Source organism: Equus asinus, chromosome 3 (genome assembly GCF_041296235.1).
Source record: "Equus asinus isolate D_3611 breed Donkey chromosome 3, EquAss-T2T_v2, whole genome shotgun sequence".
Classification (NCBI taxonomy): Eukaryota; Metazoa; Chordata; class Mammalia; order Perissodactyla; family Equidae; genus Equus; species Equus asinus.
Window position 1 is genome coordinate 159,979,411 of NC_091792.1, and position 23,048 is coordinate 160,002,458.

Below are 23,048 nucleotides of genomic sequence, written 5' to 3' on the forward strand. Positions count from 1 at the left end.
CCAAAGGACCTGCTCTAAGGCAAAGGAGGTATGATAATGGGCACAGGACCAGGGACCTACCATCCTATCACATGCTGCACCATCCAGAAGTCGCTGGTTTGCTAGAGGGATGGCCTAGCCTATGAAGACTCAGCTGAGGCTCCAACTTGAAGATGACATCATGAGAGGATGGAGTGCTGTCCCCAGGAAGCAGTGTATACTCTGTATCAATAAATAACCATTTTACAAGACTTTGTGCCTAATAGGTAGAATACCCAGTGACCCACTTGAGGAATTTGTGCTTCCTGTTCTGCAACATTAAGTGCTGTGAACCTATAGGTCCTGGCTATTAAACAGGACACTTCTACCAGGAGACACAGTAAAGTTGAAGCTACATCTGCTACCTGGTCACTTGGGACAACTTGTGCCAGTAGACCAGTAAGCACAGAAAGGAGTGACCACAATGGCTGGGGTAACTGACACTCATTATTGTGAGTATGTAGGGCTACCAGCCACATGATGCAGGCAGGCAGGAATATTTTGGGCACTCAGGCATTTGGACGGGTGGGGCATCTCTTGCTACTCCCATAACCAGTAACTGTAAATAGGCAAGTATGGCAACACGGCCTGATGAGGGCAGACTCCAAGGAGCTCAGACCCTCAGGGGTGAACCATCTAGAAGAGCCAAAGTGCTAGCCATGAAGAAGAGAAATCTAGAGTGGGCGGTGTAAAAGGGAGATATTGAGTATTGATTGTGGCCTTGAGGGCTACTGCAGCAGGGTGGGCTATAGTTCATCCCTCTGCCCATCTCTTGGAAGTTCTCCCAGATACTGTGACCAATCAGAATACTGAAGAATCTGTGTCTGAATGGAGTGAACTTAATGTGAGAAATAGGTGGATATGAGCAGTTCAAGGGGTGGACTTAGTAGTCACCGTTGCTGCCCTGCCCAGATTCCCTTTCTGGATTGGTGCTGGAAGTGGGCCCCTCTCCAGGTGCTGAGAGTGTCAGGTGCCAATGTCCCACAGACCCCCTATCACCAGTGTTGCCCTTGCCCAGGAGATTACCTCCATACCTGGACAGCCCATAGTCAATAACTATGGTCCAGGGGCACACAAGGCTGATTCCCCTACTTCAAAGCAGGACCAACTCTGCAGGACAATTCATACTCTAGAGCCCCCTGTGGGATGAGGCTAAAACTAATCTCCAGGGGCGAGCTGGGTGGAGCAGCGGTTAAGTTCGCACATTCCACTTCAGCGGCCCGGGGTTCACCGGTTTGGATCCCTGGTGCAGGCATGGCACTGTTTGGCAAGCCACGGCACTGCTTGGCAAGCCACGCTGTGGTAGGTGTCCCACATATAAAGTAGAGGAAGATGGGCACGGATGTGAACTCAGGGCCAGTCTTCCTCGGTAAAAAGAGGAGAATTGGCAGCAGATGTTAGCTCAGGGCTAATCTTCCTCAAAAAAAACCTAATCTCCAGCATAGACCACTTACATGGTTTGTTTTGTCCCTTTGCCCTATCCTGATTCCAGCATTCAGCTTATCCTGAGAACATTCCTTCAATAAATCACTTGCACAAGATCCCCGTTTCAGGTTTTGCTTCTGAAGAATGCAATCTAAGAAAACTTATAAAAAATACGGTCTACAACTCAACACGAAAAAAGCAAACAAACCAATTAAGAAATGAGCAAAGGGGGCCGGCCCCGTGGCCAAGTGGTTAAATTCGCACGCTCTGCTGTGGCGGCCCAGGGTTTCGCTGGTTCAGATCCTTGGCGTGGACGTGGCACCGTTCCTCAGGCCATGCTGAGGTGGCATCCCCCATGCCACAACTAGAAGGACCTGCAACTAAGATATACAACTATGTACCGGGGGGATTTGGGGAGATAAAGCCAAAAAAAAAAAAAGATTGGCAACAGTTGTTAGCTCAGGTGCCAACCTTTAAATAAAAAAAAGAAAGAAAGAAATGAGCAAAGGACTTGGATAGACATTTTCCCAAAGATATATAGATGGCCAATAAGCACATGAAAAGATGTTCAGCATCACTAATCATTAGGGAACTGCAAATCAAAATCACCATGAGATACCACTAACATCAATTATTAGGATTGCTATTATTAGAATGACGGAGAAGGAAGAAGAAGGGGAAGGAAGAAGGAGAAGGAAGAAGAAAAAAATTTTGGCAAGAATGTGGGGGCTTGCCCAGTGGCGCAGCGGTTAAGTTCGCACGTTCCACTTCTCGGCGGCCTGGGGTTTGCTGGTTCGAATCCCGGGTGCGGACATGGCACCGCTCTGCACACCATGCTGTGGTAGGCATCCCATGTATAAAGTAGAGGAAGATGGGCACGGATGTTAGCTCAGGGCCAGGCTTGCTCAGCAAAAAGGAGGAGGACTGGCAGTAGTTAGCTCAGGGCTAATCTTCCTCAAAAAAGGAAAAAAAAAATTTGGGGCCGGCCCCGTGGCCAAGTGGTTAACTTTGCGCGCTCTGCTGCAGGTGGCCCAGTGTTTCGTTGGTTCAAATCCTGGGCGCAGACACGGCACTGCTCATGAAACCATGCTGAGGCAGCATCCCACATGCCACAACTAGAAGGACCCACAATGAAGAATATACAACTATGTCCCCGGGGGCTTTGGGGAGAAAAAGGAAAAAAAATCTTTAAAAAAAAAAAAAAAGAATGTGGAGAAATTGGAACCCTTGTGCATTGCTGGTGGGAATGTAAAATGGTGCAGCCACTGTGGAAGATGGTATGGTGGTTCCTCAAAAACTTAGAGAATTAGCATACGACCCAGCAATTCCACTTTGGAATATATACCCAAAAGAAATGAAAACAGAGACTCTAACAGATATTTGTACACCCATGTTCATAGCAGCATTGTTAACAAAAACCAAAAGGTGGAAGCAACTCAAGTGTGCATTGTCAGATGGATGGAAAAGCAAAATGTGGTCCATCCACACAATGGAATTTTAGTCAGCCTTAAAAAGGAAGTAAATTCCGACACATACTACAACATGAATGAATCTTGAAGACATCGTGCTAAGTAAAATCAGCCAGTCACAAAAGGACAAACTATGATTCCACTTGTGGGAGGGGCCTAGAGCAGTCAAATTCATAGAGACAGACAATAGAATGGTGGTTGCCAGGGGCTGGGGAGGGGAGAATGGGGAGCTATGTTTAATAGGTATAGCATTTCAGTTTTACAGGATGAAGAGTTATGTGAATGGATGGTGGTGATGGTTCACAACAATGTGTATGTACTTAATGCCACTGAACCGTGTACCTAAAATGGCTAAAATGGTAAATTTTATATTATGTATATTTTACCATAATAAAAAAAAGTTTTAATGCTATTAAAATACATCTTCATTTTCCACAAAACAAAAAAGAAATATTGTCTTGGTTGGAGTTTAAAAAAAAACACAGAACTAGATACATACAACAATAATATCAGGTAATGAGGGAGACCAAGGGAGCTAAAGTCACCTGAAGTCCTTGTGTTGTCCAGGAGAGTAAAAGTATTTATTACTCTAGACTTCAGTAAGAATAGAAATAGACTGCATAACTTTTAAACTGGAAGAAGAGAGAAAATGGAATGATAAAAAAGAATTGCTCAATCCAAAAGAAGGGAAAAAAGGAGAAAAAAAGAAATACAAACACAAATGGGACAATACAAAACAGAAAATAAGACAGTAGGTTTAATTACGTTAAACACAAATGGACAAAACGCTCCAGTTAAAAGACAAGGTATATCCTATACGCTAGCAACAAACCCAAAATAATGAAATTACAAACATACACAGTTTACAACAGACTAAAAGACATATGAAGTACCTATGAATCAAACCTAACAAAAGCTGAGCAAAACTATAATGGAGAAAATTATAAAATCCCATTGGCAAACCTTCAAGACCCAAATGAATACAGAAGCAGACCATGTTCACTAATCAAAGACTCAATGTGGTAAAGGTGTCAATTTTCCCCAGGCTGATTTATAGCTACAATGAATTCCCAATCAAAATACCAGCTGAGTTGTTATTAATGGAAATGACAAGCTGATTTTAAAACTTATAAGGGAGAAAAAACTTACACGGAAATACAAAGAGCCAGAATAGCCAAGATACTCTCAAAGAAGAAAAATAAGATGAGGACTTACTTTACCAGATATCAAGAAATGATTAAGTGACTAATTCAGATAGTTTGTGGTGTTTGCATAAGAACAGACAGACAAATGGAACAGAATAAAGAGTCCAGCAACAGACCTACATAAATATGGATACATCACAGATGGCACTGCAGATGGCTGGGTGAAGGGCAGATTATAAATAAGCGATGTAGGGATAGGTGGGAAAACCTATGGGGAAAAACGGAAAGTGAATCCTTACCTCCCGCCATATACACAAAACAATTATAGAGTTGAAGAAGACATGTGCGACACACATTACTGACAAAATCAAGGCTACATAAAGAATTCTTTAGGGGGCCGGCCCCATGGCTGAGTGGTTGGGTTCGTGCGCTCCGCTACAGCAGCCCAGGGTTTCGCCAATTACGCTCCTGGGTGCAGACATGGCATGGCTCATCAAGCCATGCTGAGGCAGTGTCCCACATAGCACAACCAGAAGGACCTACAACTAAATATACAGCTATGTACTGGGGGGCTTTGAGGAGAAGAAAAAAAAAGATTGGCAACAGATGTTGGGTCCGGTGCCAATCTTAAAAAAAAAATTATTGGGGCCGGCCTGGTGGCGCAGCGGTTAAGTTCACACATTCTGCTTCTCGGTGGCCCAGATTCGCCAGTTCAGATCCCGGGTGCAGACATGGCACCACTTGGCACGCCATGCTGTGGTAGGTGTCCCACATATAAAGTGGAGGAAGATGGGCATGGATGTTAGCTCGGGGCCAGTCTTCCTCGGCAAAAAGAGGAGGACTGGCAGCAGTTAGCTCAGGGCTAATCTTCCTCAAAAAAAAAAATTAGATTAATAAGAAAGAGACAAACAACACATACAAAAATGGGCAAAAGACGTGAATAAGCACAGGAGACAAAATCAAAATAGTTGATAAACACATGAAAATGTGCTCAACCTCATTAGTAATTAGCTAAATGCATACTAAAGCCATAATTATACACCTACCAGTTTAGCAAAAATGAAAAAAGTCTGACAATACCAAGTGTTGACAAGGATAAGGAACCAAGAAAATTCTCTTTTACTGTTTGGGGAATGTAAAGTGGAACAATAACATTCTTGGGAAACAGTGACAGATCCTGATGCCCTAGGACCCAGGAGTTCTGGGTACATACCTTAGAGAAATTCATGCACACATCCATCAGAAACACAGACAAGACATGCTAGCAGCATTGTCTGTGATTGCCCCAAACTAGAAACACACTACAAGTCCATCTACAATAAAATGAATCTATGAACTACGATACAGTCATACAATGGAACAGTTTTCAGCAAGCAACTTGAACAAACTATAGCTACGCACAGCAACATGAACAAATCTCTATGATGAGCAAAGAAGCCAGATGCCAAAGCTGGCATCTGTATGATTCCATTTACACAAAATACGAAAACAGGAAACCACTGTGACGGATGCATAATTGGCTGATGAAGGCTTTACAGCAAAACAAGAACATGAGCCTCACCAAAGCTGGGGGAGGGGTCACCCGTGAGAGCGCGAGGGGGTGGCACTGCGGCGGGGAGGGCACATGGGTGCTGGAGAGGCTCCTTCTTAACGGGGTTACACGGATGTTCACTTCCTAACAATTTGTTAGGCTGCACATTTGTATTTTGCTCACTGCTCTGAATGTGTGTTTTATTCCACAGGAAATGAAAGGAAAAAGGAGCGTGCCTCAGCTCTAAGTAGCTCGGGGCATGGCCACGGATGAAGCCAGAGGGCGATGCAGGGGCAGCTGTCAGGCAGCCTCTAAGGTTCCTGAGGAGCAAAGGAAGGTGTGAAGGAGGCAGATGGGATCAGGTTGGCTCTGCACCCCAAGACTCTCCCTCTGGTGAGACAGTGCTGGAAGGTAGCTTGCTGGGGGATGACCACTATCAACCATCTTCAGTGGGTCACTGCCTCCCCAGGACAGGAGCCCTTCCCAAGACCCCTCATCAGGCAGTCTTTTCCAGGGAGGAGGGATAGGACGTGCAGGCACAAAGACAAGGGGCCACCCATGGGAGCGAGTTGCCTGGTGAGGGGCTCCAAGCTACTGGGTCACAGCCAGAGACAGAGGCTGTGCCTCCCCCCCCCCCGCCCCACTGCCTCTAGAGACGCATGGATTTGGTTCAAGTACCAACTCTACCCCATACTCCTTGTGTGGCCTTGGTCTCTAGGCCATCCCCTCCAGAGGCCAGCCCCAGTGGGCACTGGGCAAGAAGCCCCTTGGGCCCAGGCCCGCTGCCTTGTCTTCCCTGGCACTTCCTTCTGCCCCAGCAGAGACACCCTCCCAACCTGCGGTGGAAGAAGCTCCTCCTTGGACCAGCAGGGGGCGTCCATGCAATGTGACCCACATTGGGTGGGGACTGGGAGCAACTCCAGACTTGTTTTTTGAGGTCTCTTCTTGTTCTAAAAACATCTCTTTTTACAGTAAGAATCTCTATCAAGAGAAAGCGTAGAGACTCACTGAACTCTTTCTGATCAACTGTCAGAAAAGTAAAACCATGTTCAGTCCTTGGCTTGGAGAAGCTTCCCAAAGTGTCTGGGGCCCTTTTCCAGGGCCCAGGAATTGAACCCATCTCTGAACTCACGACGCTGGGCAAGTCAGCGAATCCTCTTTGAGCCTTGGTTCCCTCTCTGTAAGATGAGTAGGATAGCCCCCGGGCACGTCCTAGGCCTCCTGTTGGTTTATCTCCACAGACTGGGGCAGGGACGGCAAAGCAGAGCAAGGCAGGTCAGTTTTATTCCCCCCAGAGCTGTGGCCCCCTCAGGTGGGGGAAGATATGCCTAGCCCTAGGATGTGGACTAACTAGACACCCCACAATGACTATCGGAGGCCGTGAAGGGTGGTGAGGGCTAGGCAAGGGCCAGGGTCTACACTCAGAGCAGGGAGGGACAGATCCCATGGCAGTAAGTGGCAGAGCTGGGACTTGAATCCAGGCCTCTCTGAGCCTAGGTTTTCTCACCTATAAAACACAACTAATAGTAGCTGCTTCTCCAGTCAAACTATGTCAAGTACCCAGCTCAGCGCCTTGAACACAAGACGTGTTCAGTAAGTGGTAACCACCCTTCAGCACTATATGATGAATGGAAGACTCATGGCAGGTCTCAGGAGGGAGTGGGACCCCTTCCAGCCCCTCCTTCATGTGGGAAGGACCATGGCCTGGGACCCTATCCACCATCTGCAACACACACATACTTGCAGCTGAGGCCCTGGGCCAGGGATGCAGTTCAGAAAGAGGTGGGCAGCTGTCCGGACAGGCCCTGGGCCTGGGAGGAGAGGCAAGCCCAGGCCAGGCCCTGGGGTGGGCATTGGACAGCCGCAGGTCTCATGTGTCCAGGAGGCCAGAAGGACCTATCACCTGGCTCTGAGCCCCAGAACTCCCAAACATTCTAGCTCAGAGATCTTCAAATGTGTTTCAGCCACTGAGCTGGCTCCAAAGTGGCCACATGTTAGCTAAAAGCCATTGTGTCCTGAGTCCTACAGCACATCACCAGCACAGGGGCACTGGCTAGAAACTGCTTCTCCAATCTAAGCCATTTAAAATTTCACAGGAAGGGAAGCTACAGCCACAGTGGGGAATGGCGTGCCTCAGTGGGTTCCCCAAGCGAGTTCAGGGCAGAGAGGGCAAAGAATTATGACCACACGGAGGAGGAATTGCTGGTTTCCCAGAGATGGTAGGAAACACTGGAAGCTCCCCGTGCCCCAAACTTGACCATGTTGCATTGACCCCTCCCCAGGCAGGCTGAAGAGGAAGCATCTGCAGGGACCATACTGGACACTCGGTTCCTGGAAGCAGATGGCCACTGTCACCCCCAATCCTCCCCACAGCATCTCAGGGCAGGGAGCCATGGCCTCCCCCATCTGTTGACCACCCCACCCCAGAACATGCCCCAGGGCTAGAGAGAGGGGAAGTCCAAACACAGGGCCTCCTCAAAGGACTGTTAATCACTGGCCAGTGGGCACAAGTGCTGTGGTGGCTTGGGTTTTACACAGCACATTCCTTTCCCAGCATAAAGTGCAGTGAGGAATCAGATGGCTCCAGGATCCCTCCTAGCCCCGGCCCCCAGCTGAGTCTGTTTTCACAAAAAAATCCAGCCCAGATGACTGTGCCAGGGAGAGTGGCCTACTGGAATTCATGACAGGAAGTGAGGGATGATCAGGGCTGGGCCTCAGCTGGGGATCGCCAAGAGACTCAGGCATCTGGGTACCATGGTCCCCACCTACCCTTGGCCTACTCAGGGCCCACTCTTCCTGCCCCACTGTAGCTGTCACTTCCTCCAGGAAACCTTCCTGGAGCCACCAGCTGGGTTGCAAGCTCCTAGCCCCTGCACACCCCACTGCTCTGGACAGCATGCACTGTGAGCACCTCCTGCCCAGCTGTCTCCCAGTAACCATTTGTTAATCCAGCAAATGATCCAACTGGAGATGTGGGGGACCTGTTAGCTCTGCAGCCCCGTTGCCTGGTCATGACCCACAGCAGCAGAAACTGGTGCTTTGGCGTGCGGGCTCTGAGCACACACTGCCCAAGTTTGGGGCCTGTTCTGTTATCAGCTGTGCAGCTGGGACAAGTCACTTAGTAACCTGTGCCCTGGAAGATAGAGAGACTACCTCAAGGGTTCCTATGAGCTGACCTGCTGCAGTCACCACCTGTACGTTGGTGTGGGTACACCTATCACTCCCTCCTCCCAATAAAGCACCAGCCACCGAAGCAAAGGTCTTCTGTGCTTTATTGTGTGGCAACAGCCCCTCCTGGAGCCTGTGTCTTAGCGTTCCTGGGGGATCCTGGGGCCAGCCCCTGCCCCCAGCCCAAATGCCCCAACCCTGCCCAGCTCCTAGCCCAGCGCAGGATGGGTATGCTGAGGGGACCAGAATTCCTATCTGTGAAGCCCAGGCAGGGCTCTGTCCTGGGACCCTGGGCTCCTGAGAAGTGGGCAGGGCAGGCAGGGTGGGATAGGAGAGTCCCCAGTCCTCTGGAGCCCAGGGCCTGGCCTAGCCCAGGGGACCCAGCCTGCTGGGTGGGGCCTGGCCTGGCAGATTCTATAGGGTGTCAGTGGGGGAGGCCCCAGGTCACAGCACTGTGCTTGTTCCTGCTCACGCTCCCATGCAGGCCAGTCTTCATCCGCATGGCCTGGGGTCATGGCCCCCAGGGTCACCTCTGCCCAGCAGTGCACGGCACAGGTGTCACCTGGGCCCAGCGTAGCCGTAGGGGTGCTGCAGCAGCAGGCTCTCGTGGCTGGGCAGCACGTGGGTGTGGTAGTGTTCCACCAGGCTGCCCACACTCACAAACAGGACCTCGCTCTCCAGGTAGAATTTAGAGTCCTGGTTTGGGGGAAGGTGGCAAGGTCAGGGGGGTTGGGCTAGCCTGCCCATCCCTGCAACATGGGGCAGTTGGCAGTAATGACAACAGTCAGGTCTGCTCCCACTGCTCTGTGTCACCTCCTAGCTGCCTGTCCCAAATTCCCACCTCATTACCCCAACTCGGTCCAGGGGATACAGCCAAGGTCTGTAAATAAGCCCCAAGGCAGGCTATTTACATAGAGGGGATCACTCCATCCCCTCTAGGGTGAGGTGAGGACACAGCTAGGCAAGGGGAGGGGGGAGGTTGAGGCAGTGGAGAAGTGGCATCTGGAAATGCCTGCCTCAGTCCACCCATTGCCTATACTCTATCAGGGAGACTCTGCCCTGCCCCCGCTAAGCTCCAGGCCAAGGTCCCCCACCTGCCCAGGGCCCACGGGCAGGGCCAGCCTGCTTACCTTCTCAAAGATGCGGTAGTTCCTCACCTTGTCAAAGGTTTCGTCCCACACGACCAGAACCTGCCAGGAGAGAAGCGGGCAGCGGATGGCTCAACTGAGAGCAGCACTGACTTCCAGAAAGACAAACCTTGGAGACCGAGGGGCAGGCAGCAGGACTGAGGCTGGGTCTTGTGGCCCTTGGGGGTTGCTCTGCCCGTGAACAGCAGGGTCAAGACAGGCAGCCCCTTGCCCCAGGACTCTGCCCCCAGTTAGCCTCTGATGAGACCTGAATAACAGTGGCAGATCCTGGTCCACCCTAGGACCATCTCTGAGACACATGGGGAAACTGAGGCTTAATGAGGTCACACAATTCACCCTTGAAGGGGCAGAGGTGGAGCTGACAGACCTCCTGCCATTCCCACTGCCCCAAGCAGCCACCCCTTGAAAGTTCAGGAACCCCCATATCCCCATCAGAGTCCTGGGGCCCCAGCACTTCCTTCCCATCTCCTGCTCGTGCTGGGAGGTGGCCATGATTGCCCCCAGTTTGCAGATGGTGCTTAGTTTCTGAGAATAGATCGGCAGGGGGCCTGCCAGGCAAAGACTCCAAGGATGGAACTTGGCAGAGATGACAAGTAAGAGGCTGCATGGGGAAGTGATCTATAAGCTGTAAAGTCCTGTGGTTGCTGTCAGGCTGGGTGTGTGGACAGCGAGAAGATCCCCCCACAAGGCAATAGTCCTGGGGGGCCTTTGCTAGGCAAGGTGACCACCAGGGCATCCTCCTTGGGCACCAACCTTCCCCGACTTAGTGGAGGAGTTCCGGATGCAATAGAGTCCATCCTGGGGCTCTCCCCGGGGGTTCGTGGCTTTGAATAACCTAAAATAAAACAGTCTTGTCAACAGGTGATCCATCCTCAGACAGCCCACTTGGGGATCCCCCTGGCCCTACCATCCCGTGTGGCTTTTTGTCCTCTCACTATTCTGCAGCTCAGGTTCAGGGAGCAGTGGATGCCATGAGGGCTGGCCCTACAGAGCTCTGGGCCACGCCCAGAGGGAGGGCCCGTAGGGGACTGAGCTGATGGGATCCCTTGTTCTATCAGGAGTCTTGCTGCACTTGGCCATGTACTTGTGCCAGCAACTGCCCAGCACCAAAGTGAGTGAAGAGAACAGAAAATCCAGAAGCTGGGGCTGGGGTGGTGGGGGGCAGCAGGGAACCTCGTGTCTGCAAAAACAAGGCTTTGGAGAAAGAAGGGCTTCATGCTGACCTTTCAACTTCACAGGATTCTGTGGTGTTGACAAAGACCGAGTTAGGCAGTGGCACCTGGAGAGAGGCCAATGGTGATCAGTGTCAAGGTATGAGTGGTGCTCATGGCCAGCACCACCCCTATACCACTCCCCAACTGGCTGCCAGCCTGTGCTGAGATCCCAGGCTTTGTAGTGTGTTTCGTCCTCCATCAGCTCCAGGGTCCTGGAAGCTCCTGGCTCGGGATGGCCAGTGAGTGGCCTCCCTGGCCTGCAGCTCTCCTGTAGCCACCCACCCACAGCCAGGATCTGGGCTCTCCACTCAGCCTTGCCTTCTCATAGTCTTCATCAGAGTCATCCCCACCAGTGTCAGCACGCGTGGTGTCAACCTGCGAGGGCCGCCGGGGTTTTTCAAAGGAGAAGCTCCTGAAACTCTGCCCATCGGGGGGCGACCGCCTGGGAGGGGAGCAAGAAGAGGAAGCCCACGTCACTGTCAGACATGGAAAGAGTCCCCCTCTGCTCCCCTCCACACCCTGGCCCCATGCGCCCTCTGAGTGACCACACCAAGCTCAGCCACAGAACCCATGGGGTCTGGCTGCTACAGTCCTGGTGGCTGTGAAAAGCCCAGGACGACAGTGGCCTGTGCTGACTACCTTGGGGTGAAAGGAATCACCTGAGGCCTGGAAGCCTGACCTTAGGTCAGAGCTGCCATTGACACTGGCAAGGGGGTCCTAGGACCTGCACTCTGGTGTTGTTACACTGTGGACAAGTGCTCTAGATACTGTGGGAGAAGACCCCAGCTTTGCCACTGACCAGCTTTGTGACCTCAGCCAAGTCATGCCCGTCCCAGAGCCACAAAGTGTAGATGGATGTCAACAGGCCAAGCCCAAGGGACATGCCCCACACAAAGCCAGGCGGTCCTACACCCCCAGGGCTTCAAGGAGGATTAAAGGAGGCCACACTGGGGTGGGCGGCGGGGTTTTTGTGTGACGCTGCACTGTGGACAGTGGGCCCTGAGCACACAGCCCTGTAGTACTCAGGTCCATATCCGGGGCTCAGCAAAAGAACCCAATCTGCACCATTGTGGCCCCTCGTGAAACAGAGCCCTGAGCGTGGCAAGGGGTCCTCCCAGGCACTTGCCTATGGGCAGCAGTGCTAACGGAGCCGTGGGGAGAAGGCTGCCATGGTCAGGTTCAGGGAGTGCTGGGTTAGAGCACCCACTCAAGGCTCGCCCCTGTGGCTCCCAGAGCCTTCACTGCTGCAGGTCCCAGACATCTCTGACCAAGGGCCATTGGTGTGGATGACACTGCGGAAATGGGGGCACACTGGTCTCCTGGCACTGCCCAGCAATAAAGCAGAGGTGATTCAAGCAGGTCTCAAGGGTGAGTTAGGGACATGCTCCGCATTCCAGAGAGTACCTAATTGGCAAGGGCACAAAGACAGCCTTGGCGGTTCCAGAGCCAGGAACACACCCAGGGCCCCAGGAGGGGCTGGGAAGGAGGTGCTGGGTAAAGAGGGCCTGCAGAGGCACGCTGGCTCAGAGTGGCCCAGAGCCCTAGCTCCCTTCCACACATCGTCTAACCCAGGGCAGGCAGGCAGCCCCACAGGCCCCTCTCCTGACCCCAACCCTCAGACTGCACGGCAGAGGTTCTGGGAGGCCTGCAGTCCCAAAGGCCCTTCTTGTCCACTGCTCCCTGAGGCAGCCATGGGCTTCGGGCCACCACCCAGTGGGCTGGAAATTCTCAACGGCAAGGTTGGACACCACCTGTACCCCTGGGTCGTGAGCTGAGAGTACCAGGGGCAAGGAGGCCAGGGTGCTGCGAGAGAACTGGCCAGGTTGGGAGGAGTTCCAGTGGCACCAGCGCCATGTTGACTCACTGGAGGTGGGGGAGGGGTGGCTTCTCTGGCCTGGGCAGGACTGCGGGCCTGGCTGTGGTCTCGGGCATAGGCAGCTTCAGTGCAGGAGGCCTGGGGGCCACAGGGGGCACAAAGAGTCCGGGCTTGGCTGCCTCCCTCGGGGGGGCCTCTTCAGTCATTTTCAGGAACTTGGGCTTGTTGGCTGGCACCGGTGGGGGCTCGGACGTGGACAGCCCCCGGGGGGACAGGTGGAAGGACTTGAGCTTGTCACAGTTCTTGGAGGCAACAGTGGCCGTGGTAGCAGCGCTAGAGGCAGAGCTGGCCCCATGGCTGGGGACCCGAGGCTCTGGGCTGGGGCTGGTGCTCTCACGGAAGCAAGGGGATTTCTGGAGGCTGGGCACAGTGGGCAGGCTGCCCACTGGAGGGTCACTCATCCTCCGGGAGGCAGCAGGCACCCTGAGGCCAGGCTCAGCCCGCCTCAGGCCCGGCAGTTCCCTCTTCGAGTCCTCGAGGGCTGGGCCAGCATCAGAGACACCACGCTTAGGGGGTGGGGGTGGCAGCAGAGGGCCCAGGCCCTTTGAGATGAAGGAGTGGGCACGGGGCACGTCAGAGAAGGCTGGCTTCCTGGGCGTGGGCACAGGAGGTGGCGGGTAGGCTGGCGGGTGGGTCAGGGCATCTGCAGAGCAAAGAGATCTAGTTAGTGAGATAGTGTCACCTGCTGGAGGCTGGACCAATACCATCTCTGCTGGCAATGGATGACTGGGCCAAGTGGGTGTGCGCCCCCTCGTAGCCCCCACCCCATGCCTGGCCACCCTATAGCCCCCAACGCCCAACACTCTCGATGCAGCCTTCCTCCTGGGCTCCTGGCCTAAACCTTGCCACCGGTCCATCCCATCCATCCTCCACAAGGCAGCCTGTGCAAGTTTCCTGAAGCCTAAATGTCACATCAGGGTTCCCAGATAAGAAGGTGAGAGAGACAGAAGAGGCCAGGAGGACTCCTAGGATTTGGCCTCAGCTAGGGGAGGCTGGAATTCCTAACAACAGAGGTGAGGAGAACAGGCGGGAGCAGGTGGGAAGGAAGATGAGGATCGTGTTTGCTCATGACAAGTTTAAGATGCTGCAAGATATAGAGGGGACATCGAGTGGGCCGTTGGGGCACAGGTCCAAGTTCAGAGGAGAGGTCCCCGCTGCAGATGTCAATGGAGTCAACAGCCTATTGATAACAGTGGCTGTGGCTCAGGAGTGACAGGGTGGGGGTGAGCAAAGCCTGAGCCCTGGGCTGGCCCTCAGTCATGCAGATGGGTTTCAAGGGGTCAGCACAGGGTTGAGAGGGAGGCGGGACCTGGTGCTGAGTGAGCCAGGGGAGGAGCAGGGAGGGAGGTACCGGGCCAGTGCAGCTCACAGGTGCTGAGCGCTGCATCTGGGAATGGGGAGGCCACTGGGAAACCTGATAAGAGACGTTTTGGGGAGTGGGAAGGGGAGCCTGATGGGAGTGGGCATCCAGAGGGTGGGGAGGGAGTGGGCCAGGAGCGTGCAGGCAGGTTTGCAGAAGCACTGGGCCCTGGAGGTTCATGGCTAGGAATGAGAAGTGAGGCTCCTGTGTGCTCATCAACAGCCCCACTGGGCTGCAGTTCAGGGGTGGGGCAGAGGAAGGTGGGATTTCTCCAGGACTGGGGTCACAAGGCCAGAGAGAGGAAAGGGTAGAGCATGAGAGTGAGGGTATATAGGACGAGGGGGGCAGGCTCTGAGCCAGAAGGGGAAGTTGAGGCATGTGGCCACAGGTCCTGGTGGGCCAAAGGCCTGTGGGTACTGGGGCCCTGGAGGGAGGGGGCCGATAGGCAGGAAGGGGGCTGGACCCAAGTATACTGGAGAGGAGAGGCAGAGCTGGGAGGAGGACACAGGAGTGAGGGTGGGGGGGAGGGCAGAGGACAGGGTCACTGGAGAGTAGGCCAGGGGGTGGAGGGATTGTCCCAAGTCCCCAGATAATGAAATCCACAAGATCGAGAACTGAGGGAGGGCTGAGGGAGGGGAACCAGTGAGGGTGGAAGGGAGAGTGAGTGACGGACACGCGGCAGAGGCAAGGGGTGAAGGGACAGACGGCAGGGACAGGGAGTGAGGGGACAGATGGCAAGACAGAGACACAGCCTACCCCGCCAACACCTGGCCCTGTGCTTCCCTGTGACACGCGTATGTGATGCCTGGCATAACCCTGGTACACGCCTGTCTCCCTTCCTAGGCCATGTGCTTCAGGAGGTGGGGTGGGGGTGGGCAGTGAGGAACCGTCTAGCATACAGAGGTGCTCACAAAGAGCTGTCCCTCCTTCCCCACTCTCAGCTCCCAGGACCACCTCTGGCTCAGCATCCCAAGTATGGGGGCTCCCCACCTCAATTATCTCCACATTCCCCCCATCCTGGGCTAACCATGGAGGCTGGAGGAGGAGGTGAGCAGGGCCAGCCAGAGGGTACACCTCTTTTACTCTGTTCCTCCTAATACTTGGGCCATGGCAGACAAACTGAGGCCCAGGGTAGAGACCGTCAGGCCTGAGCCTACCCAGAGCAGGACCCAGGCCAGCACTCCCAGGCTAGGAGGGGGCTCTGCTCCCAGCCCTGGCCCCTGTTCTCCACTAGGAGCTCCCCAGGCCCCCCAGTCACCCGGCCTACCTTCGGGCTTCACGGGCTCAGGGGAGTCAGGCTCCATGTACGAGTCGTCCTCATCGTCATGCTCATAGTCTGCAGGGCAGAGGGAGGGTCAGACCCAGACCAGGGCAGCCCAGGCCCAGCTGCACCCAGGACAGGGTGGTAGAGTGGGGCCCTCGGAACGCTGCTCTGTCAGGGAGGCATGGGGCGAGGATGGGGCAAGCAGGGTGGACCCAGGCTGCTTGGGGAAGCCAAAGGGAGAGAGCAGGGAGGACATCCAAATGTCTCCCCTCCTTGGCAGTAGCCCAAGAGGAATTCCTGGTCCCCTCGTTGCCAGCAGCCAGGTGGGAAGAGGTAGTGGGCAGAGGATGTGGAGATAGGCCTCACCTTCATTGTCTGTGGGGTACTGAGAGAGGCTGATGTCCACAGGCCGCTCAACTGCGCCGTAGAAGCTGTCTGTGTCTGAGCTGGAGTCGCTGAAGCACAAGGAGGGCGGGCAAAGGCGGGGCCGTGAGCACCCAGCAGACGAGTCCCTTTGTGCTCACACATGGATTCACGCGTACACACAGACACTCACACAGACACAGAGATGTGGACATATGCACAGATAAACACAAGGACACACACAGAGACATAGGCACGGACACAGACAAACACAAAACAAGGATGGATACAAAGACACACTCCACACAAGGTTACAAGGACATGCGGAGTGGAGGCTCTGGTGCCTCCCTCCCACAACCCTGTGGTTCTTGTCATAAGTGTGGCCCTTTGACTGGCCAGATGGTGCCAGGCCTCAGGGCTGGGCCCATATGCCCACCTGCTCCTGCCCCAGGGGCTCAGTCAACTCTGGGCTGATCCCATTGCAGGATACCAGACAAGACTGAGGGCCAGGATCTCTGGGGTCAGGGAAGGACCTGTGGGATCGCCTTGGGGCCTTCCTGGGGCCTCAGTTTCCTCATCTCCGAAAGGACGGAATGGCTTTTGTTCCCGCCCAGAGAGCCCCTGCTGCTTGCTGGGTCACCTCACAGTGAGGTCACCAAGACGGAGCCAGTGCCCTAGCGGACTCACTCCTGAGTGAGCCAGCGTGGGTGTCTGGGGGCTGGGAACCCAAAGCTCTGAGCTGCTGCAAATGCTGCAAATGGGTGGCAGGTAAAGGCACATGTGACCCCCTAAACAGGAACTACCAATGCAGTACACACACATTTACACATTCGGGCATGAGCACACACATGCATACATGCTTGGGCACACACACCTACTCAGACACTGAAATGCATGCACATACATGCTCACACACTCAGGTGTGCACACATACTCACACACTTGGATGCACACACACAGATACATGCCACACACACATGCAGCCCAGCTGGCACCTTCAGAGAAATGTTTGAGGAGAGGATTGTGTGTCAAGCCCCCAGGGGCTGGGAGGTGGGCACACGTGTCAGGCCCAGCAGCCCTAGAGACACCCTGCCTGCCCATCACATCCCCAGGCCTACCTGGCTTCCGGGGGCAGCTCCTTCTTCTCGTGGAAATGGCCAATCTCCCTGCGCAGCAAGGCCATCCAGCTCTGTGGGTCAGCCAGGGCCACAGTGGGCATGGTGCTGCCCAGGGCAGGGTTTCACCCTCACCCTCTTCCCCTCACCGCCCTGGCTGGTCTCCAGTGACCACCAAGGTCAGAGGAGACGACCTCCGCTGGCCTTCGTAGGGCTGCGGACCTCTCTCAGCCCATTTGGAGCTCACCCCAAGACAGCATATTGAGTATGCGGGTGCTGGCACCAGGCTCTGAGCATGAGGACAGAGAACTGAGGGGCGCCATCCACCCAGCTGCTGATGCCCCAGCCATATCCCCTCAGGGACTAGACAGGGCCCTGTCAGTTCCCCACTGCCCAAGGCAGGTCCAGCCTGGCTCCCAGGTCACCTTGCGTTCGTCCTCAGAGGAAGCAGAGAAGAACCATGTGCGGTGCTTCTTGCTGATGTGGACAATCTTGAAGGGGAAGACATTGTTGGACGTTGTCTCCTCAGCCGCTCGCATCACCCTAAGGGCACAGTGTCAGTGGTCACTACGAGGTCCAGACTCGCAGGGACGGCCTCAGCACAGCCCCCGACCCTGGATGGGTCTTGATACCGAGCACCATGCCCCAAAGGACACAGGCAGACCTGGATGGTCTGCCCACGGATGCTCCAGGCTCAAGGCCTAGATGCATCAGGCAGAGAGAGGTGCGTAGGCAAGGATGGGCAGTGAGCAGACGGGGTGCTGGGGTCTGGGAGGGCTTCCTAGAAACAGTAGCAGGCAGTGTTCTGAGACAAGGACACATCACCCTCACTGCTCACCAATGCCACTTTACACGGATGCCACCCTCCCACCTCAGGCCCTGCCTGTCCCCTGGCCTGCCCATTGGGAGCCCTCACAGGGCTCCATGTCAGCCTCCACCCTGCCCCTGCTGCCCAGTAGCATCCCTGAGAGCACTTCAGGGAAGTGACTCTCTGTGGCCACTCCCCGCACAGAGATCACAAAGTCTACCATGGGAGGCTCCTGCTGGGCGAGGCACCTGGGACAGGTATGCCCATCTGCCTGGACCACCAGAATCACCACCTGATCCACCAGTGCCCACTGGTAGCTACATGGTCCTGGAGCCTCCTCCCCTCCTCAGCAGTGCCTGGGCTGGCCTGGGGGCCTGGGTTCTTGGGCAAGGCTCCCCAACTGAGTTTGTGGGGTACAAGCCAAGGCCCAGAGTCACTCCCTGGGGGTCCCAGTCCCACCACTGACACCATGGAACCCTCAGGTCCTCACAGGCAGGAGGGGCCAGGCCCTCCCAGGGAGGTAGAGGGCACAGACTCATGCTGTAGGGTGCAGGGCCCAGGTGGTATGATACCAAGGAGCCACATTTCACCCCTGCTCTGCAGGCCCCCGAGGCCATGGGTTGGCCTGCACATGTCACAATGCCCATCCCACCAGGGGGGCTCTGGCCCAGTGCCCACCTGCCATTGGGAGCGCTGAGGGCAGGCTGGTTGCCCCTCACTGGATGGACCCAGCCCACAGCACTTGTGAGGCAGGGCTGGCCCCCAGCCTGGGAGGCCCCTGGAGCCAGGGAGGCCTGGGGCAGGGCATGCGGAGGGCTGGGCTCTTGGCCTCTTGGAAGGAGGTGGTGGTGGGTGAGGAGGATGGGTGGGAAGGAAGGATGCAGAAGCCACTGGCCCCAGGGTCCACAGGTAGGGTGGGCACTCACCGGTTGTAGCCGCTCAGCGAGAAGGCACCCTGCGGGGAGGCGGACGTGCTGCTCTTGAAGTAGTAAATGCATCGTTTGTGGATGATGACAAAGCGCAGGGGCCCTGCAGGCAGCGTGGCAAGCACAGGACTGAGCCTCAAAGGGCCGCTGGGCACACTCCACTCTAGGGACCCTCTTCAGAAGCCCTGGGTGACTCAGGGCCAAACCATCTTTGAACCCCATGGAATGGAAGAGCAGGGTGCTGGGCTGGCTTTCTGCCCCCTCCCCAGGAGTCCACTGTGGGCCCAAATGGGGACAAATTCATGGGCATGCTGGCCAGCCCCAGAGCACAGCCCCCAGGGCAGGCCTGGCCATTCCTAGGGCAGGGGCAGATTCAGGGGGCTAGACCACGGGCCCCCAGGGACAAGGACTGAGATGCTGGCTCAAGGAAGGGCAGAGGCAGGGCAGGAGCCCCAGGGAAGCCACAGCCGCCCAGCTGGGTGCTGCAGGGCTGCTGGAGGTTCCCTCTACCCCAGGCTGACAGGGTGAGGGTGGGGGCAAAGAAGCCCAGAGAGCCTGCCACCAAGCGCCACTGGTGTGGAACTGACCCCCAGGCTGGGCAGTTATGCTGAGAACTCACACTCCACTACCCCGTCCCCAAGCAGCCCCTCCCAGGCCTGGGGGCAGGTCAGTTACAGTCCCTCCTTAGAGGCTCCTTGTCTAAACAGGAGAGCAGACCAATCGGTGCTCATATAGAAACCAAACAGCCCAGCTTGGGGCACTTCAACCAGGCAGCACAGGGCCAGGCGGTCCCCGGCAGAGGGCACTGCTGGGGCAAAGGCATAAGGCACCCATGGCTGGTCAGACGGATAGGCAAAGCCCTGATGCTCTTTGGTCTTCAGAGTCTTGACAGCTGGGCAGCTCCCAGGCCTAGGGGCTCTCTTTCCCAGCCTGCTGTCCTAGGGATCAGAGCCTGGGTCTCACGCAGCTCTGTAGGTCCAGTGCCCAGCCAGGTCTTGGCTGGACAGGTGGGTTCACTGTGGACCGAGCAACCGCCCAACTCAGCGAACATCCACCAGATAAGACAAGGGCACCAGCCAGTGGCCAGACCTACCATGCAGAGGGCCCCTAGCCCTGGCCAGAGGCTGAAGCTCCCCTGGCCAACCAGTCAGCACATTGCACCAAATGCCAGTCTTATCTCTACCCAGCTACACCAGCCCAGACCCTCCCACAGTCCTGGGGCTGGGGAGGCCAACCTCAGCTCCTCCAGGGGGTACCAACCACCAGGGAGAGAAGAGAAACTCCAGAGGGCCCCCCACATAAGAAAGCAGAGGCTCAGAGAAGGTGGTTGCTTGCCCAAGGAGGCCCAGTGGGTCAGCAGAGCTGGGACCAGCCCTGTCCCCACATCTTCCCATGGTACCCCCCACTGCCAGGGGACTCACACTTGAGCAGCTGCAGCTGGGTGCCACCCTTCTTGTGCAGGTAGCCAGCCTTGGCCACGCCCCCTGGCATGGTTAGCAGGTTCTGGGCACCAATGGCTTTCATAGGGACGGGCCAGTGCATCTCCTCGGACGCCATGAAGCTGCAACAAAAGGGGACACGTCTCAGCCAGGTGTGTGAGACAGAAGATGGCTTGGCTAGGGGCATGCAGGGGGGACATCCTGGAGGCAGCACGAAGGTTCAAAGCGGCAGGAGGTGAGAACCCCTTTTCTGAAGGCTCAGGCTTCCAGGCAGGACCTCAGGGAGACCTGGTCCACTTGGTCGGCCCCTGGTCCATTCAGCCACATACCTGGGCCCCAGGGATTCTGAAAGCTGTGTTCCTTCATTGTCACTGGTTCATTCAGTACACACCTACTGAGCTCAAGGCCTCATGGGGGCTGGGGTAGAGCAGCAAATGAACTCAGAAAACCCCTGGCCCAGATAAGTCAGGCCTTAGGCCATGAACACCCCAAGTCCGAATGCCAGGTGACCCTGTAAGGGGGCCTCCCCTAGACAGGAAGTCAGGGAGGGCTTTCAGGAGAAGGTGACAGGGGTCACAACCTGAAGGAGGGAGTTAAAGAGGTACAGAGGCTGGGACAGGCCCTGGGCACCCTCTCCACCAGCTCTGACTCTCAGCAGGGAGTAAGTGAGGGGCATGGCCCCCAAATGCCCCACAATCCACTCCTGCCGATCCTTAGCTGGCTCCTGTCCATCCCTTTCTTAAGGCTCTGAGACCACAAAGCAGGAAAGCAGGTAGCCAAGAACCTCCAGTTCGTGGGTCAGACAACCTAGATTCCGGTCCTGTCTTGGCTTTCTAGGGACCCCCTAGGCCTCAGTCGCTGGAGCTGTAAAATGGGAGGGCAGAGCAGACGCAGCCTGGCATGCAGCACACCCTCTTCAGCAGTGGCCATGATGACCCTTTGGTGGGCTGGCTGATATCACCCTGTCTCCCAACAGCCTGGGGCATTACTCCCCAGGGACCACACAGCACTCCGTCACCAGGGACAGGCTGACTGTCCTAGGGCTAACTCAGCTCCACAGGACCCAACATGTCAGGCCCTGCCCCTCCTCCAGCCTCTTACTCACCCTCCAGCTGCTCTCCCTGAAACCTGCCAGGTTGTTTCACACTTTTGGCCTCAGCCTGGAATGCCTGCTACCCCTCCTCACATGGAGAACTCCTACTTGTCCTTCAAGACCCAGATTCAGAGTCCTGTCTTCCGTGAGGCACATTCCGGGTTTCCTCCACCCCTGGTCCCTCTGAACAGCACCTAACCTTGCACTGATTTGTCTGTGCCTGCCCCCACCCAGCTAAGGCCTGGTCCTTCCAGGGGGCCCAGTGGAGTTGGAGGGGCAGGGGTGTGGTCAGCGTCACCGTTGCACCAGTGGTGGAGCAGTTATGGTCAGACCCAGAGACCCAGTCCAGCTGCGACTCCTACCACTACAGGTCCCATCCCAAAAACACACACACAAAGACAACCACTCTGCTCTTGGAGAACCAGCACCCTTCATCAAATGTTCACCCCTCCAGGGACCCGGGCTGCTCCTCTGCCACCACCTCTGCCTAAGTCACCAGGCTGTCCCCTCCGGCTCCATCTGCACACAAAGCCAACCCCTTGGGCCTGGGCCCCCACCAACAGCGGAGGCTCGAAAGAAAGGCGCAGCCACCCCTACGCCCACCCCCGCGCCTGCCGCCAGGACACAGCCCTCCGGGGGAGACGGGAAGGGTGCCCGCGCTCACGCCCACCCACGGGGAGGTGCTGGCAGACCGACGGCCTGCGCCCAGCCCGGAGCCCCCAGCCCCGCCCGCCCGCCCGCGCGGGGCCGGCCCACGCCCGCCTTTGTTCTCGCCGGAAGCGCTGGCTCGGGTCCGGGGGCACAGGGTCCGGTCCGGGCTCGGTACTCACGGCGTCCACGCGGCAGGCACGGCCGGCTTCCGGGGGGCGGCCCGCGCCCGCCTCCCTTGCGCGCACCGACAAGGCCCCGGGCCGGGCGCCCAGGCCGCCGCCTCGTCCCCGGCGCCCGCCTCCCGCCGGCCCCAGCTCCCGGGCCGCAGCCCCGCGCCCGCCATGCCGCGCGCCCCCGCCCCCGGCCCGGGCGCCGGCTCCTCCCCTCGCGGGCGGGCGCGGGGGCGGGCAGGTGGGGAGCCCCGCCCCTCCACCCGGCATCCCTCGCTGGCTGCCCCGCTGGGCCTCAGTTTCCCCGTCTGCTGCTCTGGGAGGCGCGGACGGCGAAGTATACGTCTACAGTGCAGCCCAGAACTAAGCCACCGATGCAAGCGAGGCAGCGCGCTTCACAGCCCCAGCACTGCGACTGCCCCCGGCTGGAAGACCCCCAGCCAGGTCTCAATCCCACCCGGCTCCTGGCTGGCGAGCGCCCTTTGGAAAGTGGCTTCTCCTCCCTGAGCCTCAGTCTGCACCTCTGTAAATGGGGGTGGTGGCCGCCCTGCCTTCAGGGCTGTGGTGGGGTTGAAGCGCGTCTGGCTGGCTGAGAGCCCCCACCAAGCTGGCATGCACTCGGGCTCCCGGACAGATCTGCGGTTCCTCGAGCCCCTTACTGGGCAGGCTGCTTGGCCTATCTACCCGGATAGGCCTCCACCCCCAGATTCCCTGCAGGAGTCAGGGGTCTGGTCTTTGGCAGCCCTGCTTGGGCATATGTGAGTTCCTCTCCCAGAACACCCCCGGGAGCCTGGCCAAAGGCTGGTGAAGGTCGTTGCTGGCCTCCCAGACATTCTGCCTCCTCCACCTCCCACCAGCATACAGG

The 23,048-nt window shown here is 56.4% G+C and overlaps 1 protein-coding gene across 6 annotated transcripts in view; it reads right to left on the reverse strand.

Moving 5' to 3' along the window:
• Positions 1 to 8,843: 8,843 nt before the first annotated feature.
• The window catches only part of SH3BP2 (SH3 domain binding protein 2), a 39,593-nt gene continuing 25,388 nt past the window's right edge, over positions 8,844 to 23,048 (reverse strand). For 5 of the 6 annotated variants that reach the window (XM_044767937.2, XM_044767936.2, XM_070506359.1 and 2 more), the window contains 12 exons: positions 20,252 to 20,391; positions 18,831 to 18,933; positions 17,522 to 17,639; positions 17,100 to 17,170; positions 15,985 to 16,073; positions 15,622 to 15,690; positions 12,983 to 13,637; positions 11,437 to 11,560; positions 11,128 to 11,183; positions 10,658 to 10,739; positions 9,887 to 9,946; positions 8,844 to 9,452 (listed from right to left, as the gene is read on the reverse strand). In XM_044767937.2, coding sequence (XP_044623872.1) covers positions 9,315 to 9,452; positions 9,887 to 9,946; positions 10,658 to 10,739; positions 11,128 to 11,183; positions 11,437 to 11,560; positions 12,983 to 13,637; positions 15,622 to 15,690; positions 15,985 to 16,073; positions 17,100 to 17,170; positions 17,522 to 17,639; positions 18,831 to 18,933; positions 20,252 to 20,387 — 1,701 coding nt within the window. In that variant the 5' untranslated portion in view covers positions 20,388 to 20,391 and the 3' untranslated portion in view covers positions 8,844 to 9,314. Of the gene's footprint in view, positions 9,453 to 9,886; positions 9,947 to 10,657; positions 10,740 to 11,127; positions 11,184 to 11,436; positions 11,561 to 12,982; positions 13,638 to 15,621; positions 15,691 to 15,984; positions 16,074 to 17,099; positions 17,171 to 17,521; positions 17,640 to 18,830; positions 18,934 to 20,251; positions 20,392 to 22,192; positions 22,372 to 23,048 lie in introns of those variants that run through there. The other variant, XM_044767935.2, reaches the window with a different exon arrangement.